The 14567-nt window shown below is 38.8% G+C and overlaps 1 protein-coding gene across 1 annotated transcript in view; it reads left to right on the forward strand.

Annotated features, from left to right (window-relative positions):
* EFNB2 (ephrin B2) overlaps positions 1-14269 on the forward strand; it is a 44203-nt gene extending 29934 nt beyond the window's left edge. Inside the window, exons 3-5 of the mRNA XM_079314433.1 lie at positions 8979-9071; positions 9827-9940; positions 11550-14269. Of these exons, the coding sequence (XP_079170559.1) occupies positions 8979-9071; positions 9827-9940; positions 11550-11932 (590 nt within the window). The 3' untranslated portion in view covers positions 11933-14269. The remainder of the gene's footprint in view (positions 1-8978; positions 9072-9826; positions 9941-11549) is intronic.
* Positions 14270-14567: the final 298 nt, after the last annotated feature.

Genomic DNA, 14567 nt, shown 5'->3' on the forward strand with positions numbered 1-14567 from the left:
TTGCTCCTGTAAATCCATGTCTGTTACGTGTTGATGAGCCTGTGAGTGCACCCAGCACTGCAGGTGTGGCTGCCCTGGTTCAGAGTGGTGTGGAAGGATCACCTCCCCAAACCGGCTGCCACTGCTCTGACAGATGGAGCCCAAGCTGCCCATGGTCAGCTTGGTGTCCACCAGGACCCTCAGGGCTTTTCTGCAGAGTTGCTTTCCGCATATTTGGCCCCAGACTGTGCTGAAAGTTGTTTCCATCAGCTTTGATCTGATGCCATCCAGAGGCTGCCACAGCAGGTTTGGTAGCAGAATGAAGACATTGGCAAAATAATTTTCATTGCAACGGGAAAAAAAAAAAAAAAAAACCCAGCTAAATAATTTCATGCTGTTAAAACCCCAGTGAATTTTTTGAAACTCTGTGAGTATAAGTATTAAAGTATCAGTGCACCTGTCTAGTTGTGACTTTTCAAAATTCCAAACACTGGTGGAATTAAAATTAACATATCCCTCTGGAGTTTCTTAAAATGAACCATGATGGTCCTACGTGATAATTTCTAAAGAAGCTAAACCTCTTAATTTCTTAATGGCAAGTGTTTGAACAGGAGGTCCTGTAGAACCGTGGAAATTCAGATTGCTTATTTCTGCAATGTTCCCTCATTAAGGTTTACTCTGTGGGTATTTTACAGCTCTAAACACAAACATAAGCATGCTGCAGTCAAAACAGTTCTTAACTTCTGATCATCTTTGCCAAGTGTACAGTCATCCAATAGTATCATAATTGATCTCAGTGCTAAGGTGCCAAACTCTGTGTTGCTGAAGGATAGTTAGATGATGTAAATAGCTTTTTGTGTTTTGCAATAAAGCACACTTCTGTTGTGCTACATGTAAAAGCAGGAGATGAAGGTATTCTTTTATTGGAGCAAACATGTGGAAAATTGCTCTAGATTGTTATAGTACAGAGCATCTCCCCTGAAAGGAATGAGGTTCATCTACAGGGCAAAGTCTGACTGTGGCACTTTATTGGGGTTACTCCTAGACTCTGTGTGGTCAAAGCAAATAACATCATGTCCATCTAAGCTGTTATAACCATGAGACTGGCACATTTTCTCATCTATAGTGTTATATTCTAAACTGTCACTAGGCATTAACTCAGTCACTGGTGAAGTCCTACCACCTAGAGATGAACTCTGCCTCAAAATGATGTTTTCCACTTCAGTGCTACTCGTATAGCAATTACTGGGTCATTAATATCATTGCATGCAATTAGTGACAGTAGAATGAGCAAGAGGTTTGTTATTTATTTAATATGAACTTTCACTATAACCCTTTCTTATCCAAGTGCTGCAGACAAAAAACAGATATTTTCAAGGCAGGTGAACATCCTTGTAGACCGAAGTTGAATTTGTATGATACAGAAAGTGGGTCCTCATTTAATGGTAAGGCTTCTGCTTTTGTTTCCAGCAAGCCCTCTTGTCATTAGCAACAATCAGTGTAACTTGGATGCTAACTAATTCTATTAGTTCTGTTCAGCTGAACTGTTAAGCAAAGCTTGCTGTGGTAGAGAGAGACTCTTCTCCCCATTCATGAGAGTCTTTTGTCAGCAGCGTGCTGGGAGAGAGGATAAATTTGTGTAAAATACCTGCTTGTGAATGGAGAAGTCAACTAACTAGTAATCTGTTTTAGATGCATACTTTTGGGTATATACTAAATACATTATAATTAGTGGGCTTACATCTGCCACAGTTACTTCAGCACTCACAAATATATAATTTGTTTATGTAAACTAGAAGCAACCATGTGTGCAGTGGATCATTATCTGACAACATTTCTCAGAGTATGTGAAATATAGAACTGAAATTCTTCTAGAAATGCTTAACTGTAACGAAAGACTCGTCGTTCATAGTGTTACAGTATTGAGAAGCTTTTCTGCTTTGTTTTTATATAATCCCTAAATCATTCCCAGAGAATTTTGTACTGGGGCACTGCACTTGACAGCAGTGAAGCAAGTAGGATTTTGTTGTGGGTGGGTGGAACCTGTGACCTTCAGTAATGGATAATAATTCAGCAAATAGTTTACTGTTCAGTGCTCTTCAGCTATGGTATTCCTTAACCTAGTGAGAAAGTGGTGGTGTTTTTAAAATGATAGACAGCAATAACCAGTCAATATTCATAGCTTTTTTTATACTTTCCAGCTCTCTCACTGTCTCTTTTTCCCTTTATGGAAAGACTATGTTGACATAAATGTTTTTGGGTTTTTTTTTTTCCCTATGTATATTTTTCTTACTTGGTGCCATACCTCCGTGGAATTAATAAAATCATTCTGAATGTAGGAAACTTTACAACTCTTTCCCTATTTTGTGCTGCTGCATGACATGAGGTGTGGGAAAAGGAGTCTGTGGATTTCCAGAGATGTCCCTGGAATCATACAGCTTGTATATACCAAAGCATATTATAGTACAAAATTGATTGGCTCTGTCTTGATTGCATCCTCCACATTGCACCCTCAAAAATCCATTTAAACAGTAATAGAATCTGCCCCTCTCTTAACATATGAATACAAGTGGAGACTTTTATTGGAAATTATATAAATATTCCTGTATCATGAGTCCCATCTAAGTACCACAAGTCACGCTATTCCCTGTTGGACAAGATACATTTTAGAGCAGTGGTTAGAAAAGTGAATTAGAAAGTTTCACTGCAGAGCCTTTGCTTCTTCCTGGCAAAAAGGGGCCTGTTCTTTATTTTACTTTATTTTGTTCTGGTTTTAGCTTGAGTGGTAGAGGTCATTGCTGCTTGCTTGCTGTAGAGAATATTATTTGTGTTTATATATAAATCCTGAGGCATGAAGTATAGGACTTAATCAAGAATGCAAAGTGAAAAAGAATAGAAAATATCCTTTCCTTCTTATTGAAGTTCTGCCTCACATGTGGATAGAGGGGAAAAAGGCTGGCATTAGGAATATTTATAAACACTCCATGTGCCTTAGTTTAGGGAAAAAAATCTGTTTTAATTTGAAACAATATATCCAATAAGGTAGAATGAGAGTTTTTGTTAATCGTTTTTAGTCGGAGAAACTCCTCAAAATTCTGCTGCCAACTTGATTTTGCAAGTAGGGCAAATAAAACAACAGATGTTAGAAAAAAGCAAAATTATTGATGAGCTGCTTTTTAACGTTTTTTTTTGTTATAATCTTGGTGTCCTAAATTATATTGAACAAATTCAGCAGTGTTTTGTTTGGGTTTTTTGTTTGCTTTTGGATTTTTTGTTTTGTTTTTGGAATTTTTTTTTTGTTGGTTTTGGTTTTTTTGGTAGGATCATTTCTTTGTCTCTAAAAGATCAGTAGAAAGTTTTGATTTTATTGCCTGTTGATTAAAAACAGAGCCAACACTCCAACTATACATAATGCATTTATGTTTGGGTACTTACGGTCAGGGTTTGGAACTGCTGCTGGTTACATTTCAGAAGACAATTTAATTTTTTTTTAAGAAGTGAAGATTTCAATATCAATCTTATTTTTTGTCACTGCAAGAAAAGGGAAAACATGAGTGGCTAGTATTTGAAATTAGCATTTTTCTCTTATCTCTTAACATTCCTCAGTTCACCCAGAGTAATGTGTGCCAAACTACCTGTTCTTTGGTGAGAGACCTGAACAATTTTTTTGTTGTTGTTTCAGATCTCCGTGCAGATCTGGCATTGTTATTGGGGGGCAGATTAATTTCATTTAATTAAAACACACTTTCTATTATCTCAGCTATCTTGCTCTTTCTTCCATGGCTAGTTTAGAAACAACCTCCCTGTTCTGATCACTGATTTGTGGTTTTTCAGTGTGTGATTTCTGGTGTTCTTAAACCTCTCCCATAAATTACCTAAGTTCATGGAAAAGAAGAATTATTTATTCAGTGCTTTACTAAGAGGACCATTAAAAGCACTAAAAGCAGATGAAAGCAGTCAGAGCACAAACAATGATGCCTGGCCAAAATAGTGTTCTATTACTTGATAAAATAAAAAAACTCTCAAAAACTTTACATGTACATAGTAATCCTGACAGTGCATGTGAGATTGAGTGCAGCTTTGCTTTAAGAATAACTTCTTGCTACTGTTGGATCTAAAGCTTGTGTGGATTTTTGCTGCTGTTTTTTCATTTTTTTTCTAAGCACAGCAGGGGGAAAGTGGAAATGGGAAGTGTTATTTGATTTTATTTTATTCTGATTTTGAGAAATTTATTTTCTTATGCAGTATTCAAGCAGTATTTAGTGAACAAAAGATGTGAAAATCCCTACTGTTGGGTAGTACTGATCTGCCCCTAAAAAAGTGTAATTCTCAATTTGCTATTAACAGATCCACTTCAGCAGTGATTAATTCTTCATGACCTCATCAATGATGTGTTTTTAATATATTGTGAAATGATTTTTATTGTCCAGCACATTAAGGAGGGACAAAATCAATTTTGCCCTTGCCCATCAGTTGACACTATTCGTTCCTACAGTCTGTGGTTTAAGGTCAATTTAGTTTTCACAGGAAAATTAAATACGATGATCATCATTTCTCTCATCAGCTATGTAGTCCATTTCATGCTCAAGCTCTAGAAATAGATGTGCTTTAAAGTTGTGTTGGTTCAAAGCATATGTCATTTAATTTGCAAATAGGTAATGTTTTTCATAATACTAAAACATGAAACTATGGATAATAAGTGTAGCAGAATTAAATTAGCTGAGATTTTTGTCTGCTGGTGCTCTAAGTAATTGTGATGGCATTTTTTTCATTTTGTAACGTGTGTTTTTAGGAGTGAAGGAAGTTGAATTTTTGTGACTGTGCCTTCATTTCTAATCTCTTTGTGAATGAAAAGCTATATACAGGCACAAATCCAGCAGCTTAATTCTCTGTCTGATTAGAGCAGTGTTACCAACCTGGTAGGTTGAAAACAGCCATGATCCATGCAGTGGCGTAGCCTCCTGGGAGGCAGAGTAATAACAATCAAATGAAGACATATTAAAATGTAATATTACTTCCTCTCCATGGGGACTGTATAAGAATCATAGCCAGGAACTATTCTTGTCAGCTGACTCTGCTGTGCTCACTGACTGCCTGCCTCTGCATTTATGACTAATGCACTTTGTACAATAAACAGCACTTGTGGAGTTTTAAAAGCAAATAAATGTAAAACATTATACATTGATTTACATGAGTACCAGCCTTTTTTGTTTGTTTGTTTTCTTGGGGGTTTTGGTTTTTTAATACAATTCATGTATTTTAAAGAGGGGGAGGCAGATCAGAATGGAGTTCTTTGGTCTGAATAATTTAATTTCTCCCTTGTGTATGGAGGAGGATATGTTGAAGCAGTGTGTTATGAACCTGCAAATGTATACTAGTTCCTCTAAAGTAAGTATGGATCAGCAAGACTCTTAACCATAATTTCATAACAGATAAGTGTTTTGTGAATGCTGAAAGGCTAAACTTGCATTCCTTATAAAATGGCAGCTGCTGTTGTAGTCAAGGAATGCAGACAGACAGTGTCTGATAAACTACTGTAAAAATGGCGTATAAGTTAATACGATTTTGTTAGAAAGTCTTAAAATATTTCAGCACAATTATATGTGTTTATTTTTAGGTGTGGACAAACTGTTGAATAATTTAATGTAGTTTGACTGTAATTATTAGTTTTGCAACTGTCACCAGTAGAGCAGGACAGGTCTCAGAAAATCAGAGGTATTTAAGCATCAAAAGATTCTAAAATATTTTTCTACCTGTTTAGCAACATTTTACTTAGTTCTAGGTTCCTGTGTATTGCTGTATTAATACAAAGTGGAGTGTGGGATCCTGAGAACATAGTAATACTAATGAGAAACTTCATATTAATCATTAATTATGTTTATTAATGTTAATATTTAAGTATTTAGTCTTCTTGGCAGAGGGCTTTGTATGGTAGCTCATCTAAGTAATTGACTTTAAAATATATCCATATTTTGACCTAAATGTAAAAAACCTGTTCTTTTTATGTGTAAATGTATATAAGAATAAATTGGATGGAAAGTTTAAAATCTGATTATATAAATACACTGGAGGATAACATTTCCATTTTGGATACCAGAAGTTTGTGTTACATTTGTGTTTAAATCCAAAACTCCTATCAGGATGCCTTTGTTTTTTTAAAATATCCTTTCAGTGTGAGTAGAGCTGCAGGTGCTGGGTCACTTTCCCACAGAGGTATGAGTGCAGTGGAGGAGCTAAAATGACAGTGGGTGTAATTTTCATTTGGAGATCAATATAGAAAGGCTGCAGCAAGTGTTTGAGGAATATTTTGTACTCGCTGCCTTGTTTGACTTCTGCACACTGCACTGTCAAGGAGCATTAGCAGTATGAAACTGTTTTCTCTGCTGTCCTAGATTGCTTCTTTTCCTCAGTGCAGCTTTTCAAAGCTTAAAAAGATGTGTTTAAAGCTACCCACTTTCTTCCTGGTACACTAGGGATACGCAAGGTTGTATTTCGATAGTCTTAATGAAATTCAAAAAATAATTTCCTCCAGTGGCCTTGGGTAATTGTCAGTTTAATTACAGGAAAAGCTGAGAAGGAAACTTTGCTTTGTCACTGAAATGCTTCTCTTTGAAAATTCCCTATTCCTCAGGACGTAGCAGTCTGTACTCTGAGCTACAGCGTAGGCTTTCCGAAAATCCCTTGAAGAACTGTGGAAAAAGTGAATGCTTCTGCAAATTCATTCATCTGACATCAAAGCTATGAAAGCATTCTTTTAGAAGCAAGCGAGGCAGATTGCGCTGGCGTAGGCACACAACCACACTCATTGTACATCTGGGTCTTCCCGTTTGGAGACTGTATTTGAAGTAATTTTGCATTCTTTTTGCCATCTTACTTTCTTATTCTGTACTGAGGTCAGACTGCGTCGTCTGCATCCTGTTGAGGTCTCCTGCTCTGTGGGTTAAGTGGATAGGCCTTTAAAGAATAAAAAGGCATTGATGTTCAGAAGAAGCAGCATTCAGTTCAATTAAAATCAAGTAGAAGGTGTTTAAGGAGATGTGATTCCTTTTGACTCGATTAAAAAAAGAATCAAATAACAAAACCACAAGACAAAGTCAGCGTTTATTATTTCTACGTTCAATTGGTGCTCAGCTTTGGTATTTCTATTTACTGCATTTTTTCTCTGTGTCCTTGTGCTGGTACATTGGCAAATAGATCATAAAAAACACTTTCAGCAAAGACACATTTGATTTATGTCCAGGATGGGTTCTTGGTATTGATTTTTTTTTTCCCCCCTTTGGAAAAAAAAACAAAAGAAAACAAAACTATATGTCTCCATTATTTTCCAAGCCTGGCAATGCAGTGACACATTTCAGATCAGCTTTTATCTTAAATTACTCAACGTGCTCTTTTGTATTTTGAAAAGTCTTTTTGCTATACAGCTATTGTCATGTTTTTACAGGGGGGAGGGAACAAGAGGAGGAACTGGGAGGGACCACTTATGAGGAGAAGGGAATTTTAGGAAAAGAAAGCACAGTTTGGGAAGTTTGTATGGTAGCTGTAATTCGAGTTGGTCACAAAAGAGTCAGAAGTGGAACAAAAACAAGACGCAGATCAAAGGCTAGGAAGCAGGGTTCAGCAGTATGGGGTTTATATCTTTACGGCTAGAGAGAAGATTAGAGCAAGAAAAATACTTCCATGGGGGTAGGAGGACATTGTGAAGGGAAAAGGAAATACACATAGACTGCATTTGAAAGAAAATCCCCAAGGAAGGTGAAAGAGAAGGAGCGAGAATTAAAAACAAAGACCTGAAGAGTGTAAAGCCCACAAGCTGAAAGGAGAGGGGCAGAGGGAGGCATGTGCTGCCTAAGCAGTTCAGCACTGACACAGCAAGCCGTGAGCTCCCTGACATCCCGTTCTCCATGTGCTTTCTCCAGTCGGTGGCCCAGTGCTTGTGCCTGAGCACCCTCTCATAAGTTCATTTTGGGCCTCAGATAAACAGCTCCAAGGAAAGACAGTGAAATTTCCATCCTCAGGACAATCAGGGTAGGAAAGCCCCCGGTGCATCCCCTGCATAGTGAGTGCAGAGCCCACCATTGTGTGAGCAGCTGTGCCCTGCTCAGGGGGGCCAGTGGCCAGTGCAGTGGCTGCAGTACCTGCTGCTGAGGAGCTCCCAAATCATTTTCCAGCAGCTGTTTCACAACCAGCAGCAGGCTGGGGCGTCACCCATGTGCCGTGATTCAGTGTTGTGGATTCTCCCAGGGAGTGGCGCCTGGCTTGCACATGGCACGGCAGCGTCAGCCTGCGCCCGCATCGCGCGGCTCCAGCTGGCACCTAGATAAGCAGGAACAATAGCAGCACAGGGGAAAGCACCCTGTTGTTTGTGTGAGCTGAGAGGTTTCCCTGAGAATAGAGCGTGTTCCCCTTTGCCACCCACCCCCGCAGAGGCTCAATGCTGAGAAAAGTGAGATTGTACTTTAAAATATTAAATGGTTTTCCAATCAGTTCGGAATCTTAGCTTTCACCTGAGTCTTTTGTATGCGTTCACTTCTTCCAGCAGGAGATTTGTAATAGAGGAAGCAGGTGTAACGTGGTGATTATAAAGATATTGTTGGGAGGGGGGAAAAAAAAAGGGTGATTTTTCAGTGCTTTTCTCCTCTGAGCCTGCCAGAGCTTCCTTTTCAGCTGACTCCATCACCTTTTTAGCAAGGTGGTGTGTTTTTGTCCAAGTCAGTCAGTCAGTCAATTGTGCATAGGAAAATAAAAGGCTGCTGGGTAAATTTGAAGCCTTGATAACACATTCCTCCATTTGTGTATATTGTACAGCTTACCAGTGTATTCATTCCTTTGGCTTTCAACATTTCACAACTTTCCATAGGTCAGCCTGAGCAACAAGAACAGGTCCTGGTAGATTGAAAGATCACTGCTTTCAGACACTCATGTTCACATCACTTTGCCTGTTGATTTCCTGATTTTTATTTATTTTTATTTTTATTTATTTTTCTTTTATTTTTAATCAGCAACATCAAATGGGTCTTTGGAGGGCCTGGATAACCAGGAGGGAGGGGTGTGCCAGACAAAAACCATGAAGATCCTCATGAAAGTTGGACAAGGTAAAGACCATCTGCTGTTTCATGAAATCACTTTGATCGGTCTCAATGTCCTTTTTAGTTTTCAGACTTCTTTTAGCAGTGTAGAACAGAGAGCCAGTCGAGTCTAGTGTGGTCATTTCTCCCTTACAGTCTGAAAGCAAAGCCTATTTTCTCTTCCTCAGCTACTGACAGATTTCTACAGAAGGAGGGTTAGTGTAATAAGATCTCTTCATTGGAGAGGTCCCTAGAAGGAGAGGTCACCTGGGAGTAGTGTGTTTCAGTCATTTTTATTTTTATTTTAAAAACAAAAGCCACAACTCTGCTGCTCAGAATTATTTAAAATACATGAAAAGAGAGGAGCTAATATTTCTATAGTTTGCTTGTTATGAATTCTGATTACAGAGAGGTTTTTGTTCATTGTCTCTTTTCACATATAGATAACCTATTGTGCAGGAAGAAAGAATTATTCTTCTAAGTAGCAGTTGGTTTAGTAGTCAATCAACTTCCTCAGTTAAACTGAAATGTCATCTGCAAAGCTTTTCTTGCCAATTACAGGAGACCCTATAGTTTCTGCAGATGGCCTCACAATTTAAACCTGAAATAACTAATATAACCATTTTGCTTTAAAAGGAAAATTACTTTCTTATATCTCCCAGTCCTTTGCATAAAGGTTCTTCTGTTAAACCATTTGTGTCTCACGAGGTACCTAGAGCCAGCTTGTAAGGCTCCATACCGTCAAGTGCCAAAGCTGCATGAGTCGTGTTTCTCTCCCCCAGATCCCAACTCGGCAGGGCAGCCCCGGCACACGGATCCCACCAGGCGCCCCGAGCAGGAGGCTGGCACCAACGGCAAGAGCTCCACCACCAGCCCCTTTGTGAAGGACCACTCAGGTAGGTGTGCTGGGACTGTGCCCTGGAATGTCTTCTCCTCCTTTGTCCCCAAATGTGTTTTATTTTACCATTAACGTGCCAGAAAAGCAAATGTTTTCATCGTGAGATGAAGCAAAAGCCAGTTCTGATTGCTCCGGTGGATGGTGTGTGGGAGCTGCAAGTTTTGGCAACAGCTGCTCTTTCCCCTCTTCCACACTGCTGTAAAGGTTAATTACGTCTTGTGACAGTGTCTCTCATTTACAGGAAAATTTTTGGATAGGACATTTGCTAAGCAGCTTTACATTGGTCCAGTGCTGCCTTACATTTAGTACTCTGGCAGATGAACAATTCTCTTTCTTTTCCCGCATAATACATTATCAAGTGGTTCTCGACAGCCATTTATAAAGTTTATTTCAAGGCATCTATAATTAATGTTCTGCTCTTTTAGCTGACCATATAAAGTGTAGATATGTGTGCTTGGTCTTCTACTAAGTGTAAAGTTTTGGGGTTTTGTTTTTGTTTTTTTTAATAAAATAATTATCTAAACAAAATACGTAGGTGATTTGAAACAAATATCTTCAGGGTGCATTTCACTCACAGGGTGAACAGGAGAAAAATCTAACTCTTAAGACTCAAGCTGTCCAGAAGAAAATTCAGTAATTAGTAATGCTGCAAAGCAAAAACTTTGCTGACAGGTGATTCTGGGTTTCCCAAAAAAGGCCACAAGTTTTTCTTGCTAGCTCTGTCTTGACTTACTGGGCTAATGTATCTTTGATATAGTAAGTGACTTGAGCTGATCCCTGCAGAGGCTTTGGTAGGAAGAGTTAACACTTATGTGCATGTAGCAGCTGTATCATTTTTCCATTGTGAGTGAGCATCAAGAGAGGGAAATAGGTTTAAACTTAGAAATGAAAAAGTGTCAATGAACATTCATGTAATTTTTGTGACAAATAATATGGTGATTTGATGAGCAGCAAATATTCAACAGGCTCTTCACCACATGAGCTTTTCCTGACTACCAAATGCGTGGTATTGTTTTCTTTTAAGTAAATGTAAGTTAATACTAACAGACATGCCATAGCCATTCTGCCTGTCTCCCATACTGCCTCAAGGTCCTTAGTTTCATTTCCAAGCAAGAGGAGTCCATGTAAAGAGGCACTAAGGATGGTTTTCTTTAAATTAATATGCGAAAGATAAAATAGCAGAGGGAACAGTGTGGCACTGAACAGTACCAGTTGTTCTGAGAATTGTCATTTCCCTGTGTTATTTTCCCTTCTAGTCCCATCCCACCCTCCCTTGTGCCTGGGGCTGGCCTGCATCTGTTAAAAGATGCTGTGTGCATCAAAGGCTGCCTTGTCAGTGACAGTTCTCACCGCTGATGGATGATGATGTATGAAACAGGGTGGTTTGGGAGCAACACAAAAGTGAGACCAACAGGCACAAAGTCTTGCTTTATATTGATTGCTGACTTCGGCTGTTTGCATTTAGCTATCTAACAGGGTAATTGGTTTGTCAAAGTTTAGCTGTCAGTTAATTCTTCTAGTCTTGCTTACTCTACACATTTTTAAGCAACGTAAATGGGTCACAGGATGGCAATAACTTTTGTCTATTGTATTTCCGTTCTTTCCAGGATCTAGCACAGATGGCAGTAAAGCTGGGCATTCCAGTATACTGGGTTCAGAGGTGGCCTTATTTGCAGGGATTGCATCAGGGTGCATCATTTTCATCGTCATCATCATCACTTTGGTGGTTCTTTTGTTGAAGTACCGGAGAAGACACAGGAAGCATTCCCCGCAACACACGACAACTCTATCACTTAGTACATTAGCCACCCCAAAACGCAGTGGCAACAACAATGGTTCTGAGCCCAGTGACATTATCATTCCTCTAAGGACTGCAGACAGTGTCTTTTGCCCCCACTATGAAAAGGTCAGCGGCGACTATGGACATCCGGTGTACATAGTTCAAGAGATGCCTCCTCAGAGTCCAGCAAACATTTATTACAAGGTCTGAGAAACACACAACCAGCTCTGTGGTACAGTTGAGTCGTAGAGGAAACTCACTGGTCAAATGCTTTCTGTTGGGGTTTGTGATGACGCCTTGTGCACTAGCATTGACTTAAGCACAGGGGGGAGAAGGCAACAGCTCTTTCTCCAGGAACCGACGCGAGCTGGACAGCTTACCTAGTCTGTAGAATTCCTATCTCGGTGAATAAGTATTCACTAAAAGCTGGAAGACTTTTATGTAGAAGATGCCCATTCTGATTGCTGTACTCTTGTTACATTCATCATCCTCAAAGCCATGTGCCGTGGGCATTCAGGCATGTACAAAAGCCAAGGGAAGATGGAGCAATCCGTGGATGTTAATAGCTCTAGGCATCCTGGGAAGGTGTTCTAGGATATATCAAGCTTGAAATGCAATCTTCTGACTTTTGTGTGTCTCTCTCAGTGCGTACTGGATTTGTCACACAGACCTTGGTGTCTAAGTAAGACTTGTTAAAGTTCTCTTGCTTTTAGTCCGTCACTGTTCCATTTGTTTCTGTTATCCAGGGCTCTGCCATCCTTCACATAAGATTTCCTTTCACTCCACCTCCTGAATCACTAATGGAACATTAATGTTTGGAGATCCACACTCCATCCATCTGCTACAGCAGCCTCACTCGAATGGGTAATGCATTTATAAAAATTGTGTTTGATAGTAAGGAGCCTTCCAGCCAAAAAGTTAGGTTGTCAACAAAGTCAAGAGCAGGACTGGGTGGTAGAGGGAAGGGCTGATTGAAGTTGCAGTTGAATATTGCTGCCTCAAAAATAGAAGCTGGGAAGAAAGAAAATAAAATGCATTTAGGTAGCACAGCACTTTGGTATGCTAAGTTTTAAGAGGCAAGTAGGAAACACAATAACATGCGCAGTGGATTAAGGCTGCATTTGAAGGAATTCATGGTTATCAAATACCAGTGTGCAGAATAAAAAAAGTACCTTCAATACAGTAGAACAAAGGGGTATTGTTAGTAAGTGAACAAGCCTGGAGAAGACAAGACAATAGCAGGCCGCTGAGGATATATTAGGGCAGGGCTGTTGTGGTACTGGCAATAAAATACACAGCTTTGAAGCTGTAGCAAAAACGTAGTCTGCTTTGGATGACTTTTAAGCAGACTCAGCTGCTATACTATCACATTATACTAAATACAGGGAGAGCATTTAAGAAAACAACTGAGAGCCAAGTGACCAAGATGATTATTATAAGCCAGTGGGTCAAGTGAGCTATAATTCTATCACTGATAAAGTTGTGGGGAAAAAAAACCAAAACAACAAACCACAGAACCTTGCTCATTTCTAAAAGTAAGGCATAATTTCTTTGTGACTGACCCTTTTGGCACTTTGGCTTATTGTAGTGCTGTCCCTGCACAGTGAGTGTAGGTACTGACTGACACAGCAGTTCATTGGTGCTCTGTTGCAAAGTTAAAGCACATATGGCAAACCTCTGGCAGTCCATAAGAGTAAAATAAATTATGACACTGAGATGGAGAAGGAAAATATGTCTTATTTATAATAGGTGTATAGAACACAAGGGATATAAAGTGAGAGTTTTTCTTTTGTTCATTCTTTCTTACTTTTGGTTTGGATTTTTTTTACTAATATATATTTTGAGATTGCACAGAATCTACACCAGAAGATGTGAAATTCATTTGCGGCAATTGCATAGTCTTAACTTGTCATCATTTTCCACACGTGTGTGTGTATGTCTATGTATATACACACACATATAAGTCAATATATGCATACGTATGTATATATATGTATGCATATGCGCACATATTTTTTTTTTAAATAAAATACAGCTAGAAAACGAAAATCAGCTATCCAAAACCACCAGTGGGAGCATAGCTAAAAAAAAAAAAAAAATTCCAAAGCATCTTGTAAGAGAAGAGTAGAAAATACAAGGTCCAAAATATCAGGAATTCAGTGTTACTGCATCACATATTTAGCAGCAACAAGATGTGCCGGCATTTATTTTCTGTGTTGTGTTTTCCCTTGCCTTACAGGCTGATGTGTTCTGTAGATTTTGTTGAGGTTCGTAGAGAGGGGTTTCAGGTTAAAGTTTTCTCTTTAGCATGGCTATTCCCCTAATGCTCCCACCCTAGGGAGGAAATAAAAAAAAAAAAAAAAAACTTCTACTTTTATATGTGCTATGCAAATAGACATTTCTAACATAGTCATGTTACTATGGTAACACTTTGCTTTCTGATTTGGAAAGAAAATGTAGCAACAGCATTTTAGGGTTCTCAGACCTCCGGTGAGCACCTGCAAGAAAAAAAAAAGAGAAAAAGGAAAAAAAATGAAAAAAAAATAAAGAGAAGAAAAATATCTGTCATAGAAATTATCACTCTCTTTGTTTTCTGAACCTGAAGATAATGTTGGGATGTTGGTCCAAAAGAGAGAAACAAAAAACAAAAAAATTTTCAACCCATGGTTCTGTGGAAGGTTACCATGGTGACTAACTACAGTACATATGTAATTCTTTTCAACAACCCTTCTTTTCTATGAATCCATCCATACAAGGTTCTCTTGTAAGTCATTAAGATTTTATTTTGGGGGAGGGGGAGGAAGGGAGAAGATGGGTTTACTGATCCTTATTTTTATTAAATCAT

The sequence above is a fragment of the Erithacus rubecula genome (assembly GCF_903797595.1).
Source record: "Erithacus rubecula genome assembly, chromosome: 1".
Classification (NCBI taxonomy): Eukaryota; Metazoa; Chordata; class Aves; order Passeriformes; family Muscicapidae; genus Erithacus; species Erithacus rubecula.